Source organism: Scophthalmus maximus, chromosome 8, assembly GCF_022379125.1.
Source record: "Scophthalmus maximus strain ysfricsl-2021 chromosome 8, ASM2237912v1, whole genome shotgun sequence".
Lineage (NCBI taxonomy): Eukaryota > Metazoa > Chordata > Actinopteri > Pleuronectiformes > Scophthalmidae > Scophthalmus > Scophthalmus maximus.
The window spans coordinates 2,664,984-2,671,112 of NC_061522.1; the positions used below are offsets into that span (position 1 = coordinate 2,664,984).

Below are 6,129 nucleotides of genomic sequence, written 5' to 3' on the forward strand. Positions count from 1 at the left end.
GTTGAACTAAAATATCCCTCTGAAAAACCAAAATACATGTTTATCGAAATCAGTATTCATCAGAAATCCTTAGAAATGCTAAACATTATCAGAGAGTAAATGAGCAACCAATTTGTTCATGACTTCATGAAGCTTTTCCATTAAAAAACAACATATATAGATATATATATCTATATATGTATTAAACCTGTCTATTTGTGAGATACAAGTTGTTAGAGTTTTGTCTTTTTATGAAAGGTGAATTTACACCTACACACTTTTATCCAAATCCTGTAACATGAGGCAGAACAGCGACGTGGCAGAACAAATTCATAGAGTGGTAAATATCATCATCTGTGAATGATCTCTTTTTTTTTACAACCGGTCCTCTGTTGGCTGCTCCCTGCCCCCGGACGTTAACCAGAGCTATATAAACCCCGCACTTGTCCGCCGACTTCGTTACTCTCGGCACAACCCACTGAAGACGGCCAAGATGGTAAGTGGAGGGAACAGGTCCGTTCATTGGACATTTCTTCAGTCGCCACATGGAAGAAAAAAAAGATCTGCAGTCAGTGTGTCATTCCAATCCTTATCTCAGTTAGAGCGACAGGCAAAGCTCAGAAAAAGAATGTTGTTGTTTTTTTAAATCATCTGTAACTTTAAGGGTAAATACTTATGATTTAGCTTTAGTGTTTAATGTTATCATAAAGAGATATACTGTACATATTGCTGTGTGCAAGAGTTTGGCTGCACTTCACAATCTTCAAACACATATTTATACATTTCAGATTTACAGGTTGGATATTAGTAAAGGTCTAATAGGTTTGTGCTTTAACGTCATTAACACAGATTCACCGGGTTTTGTAAAAGCTGCTGGTGGCTTCATTTTAAGTCCACATTGACCTTTATACATTTCTTTGTTAATGATGGTTGTTTTTTTTACCAATAATTTTGTTAACATTAATTCAGGGGACAGAGATCCCTCGATTATTATCATCTGCCCTGATGTGATTTTGATAAAAGTGCGTACACCAAAACCAATAATGAGCAAGTAATCCAAAATATCCACTCATCTCAGCGCAGGTAACCTGCTAAAGAAATTAATAATTGGTTATTTTCAGGTGTAATATTCTGGCAGAATGATTCAAATCACCAAACCAAGATCAATAAGCTTAAGTATTATCCAACACATATCCCAGTTTAGTCAATGATAAACTCGTACCGATGTGAGATAGGCAGATAAGTCATGACTTGGGAGATTATGCTGTGGGTGTTGCAGACTCTATGGGTGCGGTGCAGGTGCAGGTGTGTACAGGGGCCAGGATGTTGGATGTCATGTGTAACGGTCAGGTGATGCCCCCTGAGAATGGCATTTGTCGTTTTATTGATCAGGTGAACAGGTCAGGTATGTCAAGGTGAGTTTTTATTTAATCCTCATATAAGCTCACGCATCCTGTGGCGGGGTGCGGCCATACCTGCCGTCCGACCGAGGATCTATAGCGGCGGTATAGGTCCCTGTGTGGGGGCTTTATGGTTTTACTGTCTCCGCATGACGACCGCATGATAACGAACAAACACGGCACCTTGCTGTTCCTCTCCTTTTTACAGCCGTGCGTATACACTGTTCCGCCCTGGTTGATCATCAACGGGGGAAGATAAGAAGAACTTATCGATTCTCCTCTCCCAGGGCGCACCGTGCAAACAGTCGTTTAGATGTGGCTGAATTAAATGCAGAAGTGACATGACAAATGAAACTTGTCCATGGAAAACGAGGAAATTGTCTTCCTCTTTGAACTTCGCCACCGAGAGAATCTGTTAAAATGGGCTCATGTGTTCAAATCAGGAAATTAGCTTAAAAAATTCTGTCATGTAAAATCTGTAAATTCACTTGTTCCCTCACTGGCGTGTGAAATGCAGATACCACTGCCGGAGTTTTGCTTTAAATCAATTTTTTTTTTTTTAATCTCATTTGATGACATCATCCATCCATCCATCCCCCCTGCAGAGCAGCTCCCATAATCCTCTCTGTCGTTTCCCTTCACAGAAAGTCAAGGACATGACATTCAAGGAGGGTCAGGAGTTCAAGATCCGCGTCAAACCCAAGGACGACTGCACCTGGTAAATTTCCCCTCATGAGATAGAAACTCATCACGCGCTGAGACTGAAAATCTCTCATTCGATCGCATTGTTGACGTACACTCGTGGTCTTGACCTCTGCACTGTAACGTCCCGTGCCCCCCCCCCAAAACGCAGCTTCTCCATCAACATCGGCCACGACTCCGACAACCTGGCGCTGCACTTCAACCCCCGCTTCGACTACGGCGGGGACAGCAACACCCTCGTCTTCAACTCCTTGTCCGGGGGTTGCTGGGGCGACGAGCACCGCGACGGCAACTTCCCCTTCTCGCGCGGGGAGGAATCCAAGGTGTGTGTGAAACTTCAACTACTAAGTTAAAACCGCTATTATCTTCAAATCCTCTGATGTAAAAGGATAAATATGTTATTCACTGTCTCCGATGTAAAGTTAAAGCCACATCTGCTTGATTCGAATGAAAACACACGTCCAGTCGAGGTCAGCGATTGGTCCGTGAGACAAAGTTGTCAAGCCTTGAGGTTTTATCGTGTTTAGACGACAGAGGCATGAAGCTGTTCTTGGGGAGCGTGATAATAACTCACACAGCATTTTAATTAAATTAAAGTATTTTTTGCTGTATTTTTTTGTCCGGTCATTTGGCTCAAGCTCAAATGTCCTCATGTCTTAAACCACAGGGAGGTTGTTAGTGGACTGTGGCACTGTTTGGTCAACAGACTCACGGAGGCTCGTAAAAGTTAAATGCCCCCCCCCCAGACGAAGATAGATTGTCTCACCTCCGTGTCTCCTGGCGTATTATTCCGCCCCAGTCCTTCTTTCCTACATGCGAGTCCTACCTGTTTGTTCTCCTCAACGCGCAGCAGTGCGATATATAATTGTGCGTGTGTTTTGTCCCTCCCCCGTCTCGCACGCGCATCAGTTCTACATCAACTTCAACAGCGAGCAGTTCTACATCAAGCTCCCCGACGGCTCCATGACCAACTTCCCCAACCGCCTGGGAGACGTCAAGTACAAGTACTTCGACGTCAGCGGCGACGCGAGGATCATCGGCATCAAGATCAAGTAGAGGTCCGCCTCGTCCTGACCCCTTGACTCTTGACCCGTCCACCGTTTGGAGTCTCTCCTACATCACTGAGCCCAGGCCTGATCATCCATCTTTTTACTCTCCCGTTGAGGCTTATGGGAAATATTACACCGGAAATGTACCCGCACACAGTGGAGTGCTGATGTTGTAGTAAGAGGAAATGGCCCAGAGAGGGAGACACAGCACATGTCCCTGAGCTGTGTCTCTTTGACGTCTCGTCACTCTCCGGGTTTATTACTGTAATAAATGCTGTGAAGGAAAAAAAATCTCTTCTTCATCTCCTCGTCTCTCACTCTCTGACACAGGACACTGTATGTTTACACTTTAATCTGCAACTGATGTGTGTGAGCGATTTACATTTCATGCAACATCCATGCAGCGCAAACACAATCTAGATCTGAGCAGTTTCTGAAAAGACAATATATGACGGAGGTGAGATGAGAAACATTCTTACAGGGACAATTTACAGGAGGACTCAAAAGAGCCGTGGCCCGAGGCTGAGGAATGTGGCACGATGCAACGACATTCCCTAGAGGGATGATGAAATATATATATATATATATGTGTGTGTCTGTGTGTGTGTGTGTGTGTGTGTGTGTATGTGTACATCAAATAGGAAAGTAGAGGAAAAAAATTGAAACACTTCTTTACATTTGATTATATTGTTCTATTCTATTGTGAATTTGATTATTATGGTTCTTCTGATCTGTATTCCTTAAAAAAAGTTAAAAAATTCCTTAAGTGCATTTGAAAATCCCCAATTTTCAACTTCTTCATCTGTAATTTGAAACTTTTTTAGTTTGAAAATGAACTCAACATTTAAATCCAAGTATTCCAAACTAATTTGTATGGATTACATCGTCAGAGTCATTATAACATAAAGAACAGAAATCCATTACATTTGCGCTCCTTACCCTTCAACCTGAAGACGCGTGCAAGTCAGACTGTCATGTCAGCAAACATCCACCTGCTGAGCTGAATGTCTCTGATTCCTTAACATGTGTAAAAAATCACACAACATATGTTTCGAACATTCATAAAGTTGATAGAGTCCGACTACAGACTGCATGTATGTCACATATGGGACATTTTTACGTTTCATACAAAAAAGTAGAGCAAAAAGGGTGATTGACAAAATGTCTAACTTGAGTGTTTATGCTCAGAAATCGTTTATTTCCCCACTAAATGTCCTGCAGGGGCGTGGTCACCGCCGAGCAGGGGTCGGCCCTGCTTGACCCAACCGAGTGACCCTTCTGGGCCAAGTAATCTTTGTAGTTCCGGGTCAGAAGTGTGTAAAGGAATGGGTTTATGCAGCTGTTGCCGTAGGTCAGGCACGTGACAAAGAAGTTCACGTAGTTGTGAGCAGCCGGAGACAAGGCGTTGAGGGACTCCGGAGAGAACAGTTTGCCGAGCTGCCATCCCCAGAACGGTAGGAAACAGGCCCAGTAAGCCACCACGATGCTAAAGATCATCGATATGACCTTTTGTTTGAGCCCTTTCCTCCGCGCTGAGCGGCTGCCACCCCCCAAGCTCGCCTGCGCGGCCCAGTAACGCCTGGCTAGCTCGACATACAGCCCGACGATGACCAATCCCGGCACCAGAACGCTCGTGCAAAACAGGACGGTGATATAAGCCTTGAAGGCCTCAGGGGTCCACGTGGGGAAGCAGATCCTCTTGACCAAACCCGCCGCAGTGGGTTTGCCCTCGCTGAGTCGGATCATCACCATCATGGGAAGCGTCAGCACGAAAGCCAACCCCCAGATGATCCCCGCCGCCAGCCGCCGTTGGCGGGACGGGGACCTGTGCGCGCTGAAGGGCCTCGCCACGGCGCGGTAGCGCTCCAGGCTCATGGCAACCAGGATGAAGACGCTGGCGTGCATGGTGAGGAGGTCGAGGCTCAGCAGGATGCGGCAGCCGGCCTCACCGAACAGCCAGTCGTGGGCGAAGTAGGTGCAGACCACGAAGGGGATGGTGGAGAGGTAGAGCAGGTCGGCCAGGGCCAAGTTGACGATGTAGACGTACATGGAGCCCGTTCGGCGCAGGGCCGCCGAGCGCGTGATGATGAGTGTGTACGTGTTGCCTGCCACGCCCATGACGCACATGATTATCAGTGTGGCGCCGAGCAGCGACGTCACCCACAGTCTCCCGCCGGCGCCGGCGCCGCCGCCACCACTGTCCTGGGACGCGCCATCTCCAGCCTCAGGGCTCAGGACAAGTCCCAGCTGTGGCGTGACGGTGGCGTTAGGGGTGCAGTTCATTGCAGAATGGTCAGGGTCCGACGTGTACAGTTCTTTGACGGTTGGCTCGTGAAATCGGAAAAAGGCTCACGAGCATATCACGCTGTCAGATGAAGCACAGTACGAAGATGGCAGCTGAATGGAACAGTCAAATTGGGGTTGTTTGATTTGTTAGATCTAGTTGTTCAAGAGAAAACATCAAGGAACAGTAGTTACAAGGCAGCAGATAGAGTTGAGCAATGACTATTGATCTGCCTGTGGCTTATCCCCCAATAATATAGGTCCTCCACATGCTCATGATCCCATACGTCTCTCAAATCGCGATAAGGCCTCCAGGAGAGATTTAAAAGATTCTCTCAGTTTCTCACAGTGCACGGTTTTTCTCCGGTGGGTGTCGGGCCGACGTGGATCTGACAGGGGACATCTGGGAGCAGAGGGGCAACACGGTGAGTCAGGACTCGGCCTTTCAACTGGACAGACTGTTCAAAATGGCTCATAATGAGCTCCCACAGTTCCAGAGCGGACTTCGGCCACTGACATCTCCGGAGAGTCTCGCCTTGCGACGGAACATTCATAATATCCATTTCAATGTGACAGGGAAAAACGACAGCATGGCGTCTCGAGTAGATGGCAAATATCCCGTCTTCTTTCCTCTAAGATCCTTCGTTTAACACAAATCCTCCATGATGCTTCCCCGCAGATCTTCTGTCCACGGATCCACGAACTTTTGTTACCCC

At 46.6% G+C, this 6,129-nt stretch overlaps 2 protein-coding genes across 2 annotated transcripts; one reads left to right on the forward strand and one right to left on the reverse strand.

Moving 5' to 3' along the window:
- Positions 1-348: 348 nt before the first annotated feature.
- On the forward strand, positions 349-3,421 carry lgals2b (lectin, galactoside-binding, soluble, 2b). Its single transcript, XM_035637182.2, has 4 exons — positions 349-475; positions 2,024-2,097; positions 2,233-2,404; positions 2,991-3,421. Exons 1-4 carry the CDS (start codon positions 473-475, stop codon positions 3,135-3,137), a joined length of 396 nt encoding a protein of 131 aa, XP_035493075.1. The 5' UTR covers positions 349-472; the 3' UTR covers positions 3,138-3,421.
- Positions 3,422-3,439: 18 nt separating this feature from the next.
- On the reverse strand, positions 3,440-6,123 carry uts2r4 (urotensin-2 receptor 4). Its single transcript, XM_035637181.2, has one exon. The coding sequence runs from the start codon at positions 5,411-5,413 to the stop codon at positions 4,337-4,339; it is 1,077 nt and encodes a 358-aa protein (XP_035493074.1). The 5' UTR covers positions 5,414-6,123; the 3' UTR covers positions 3,440-4,336.
- Positions 6,124-6,129: the final 6 nt, after the last annotated feature.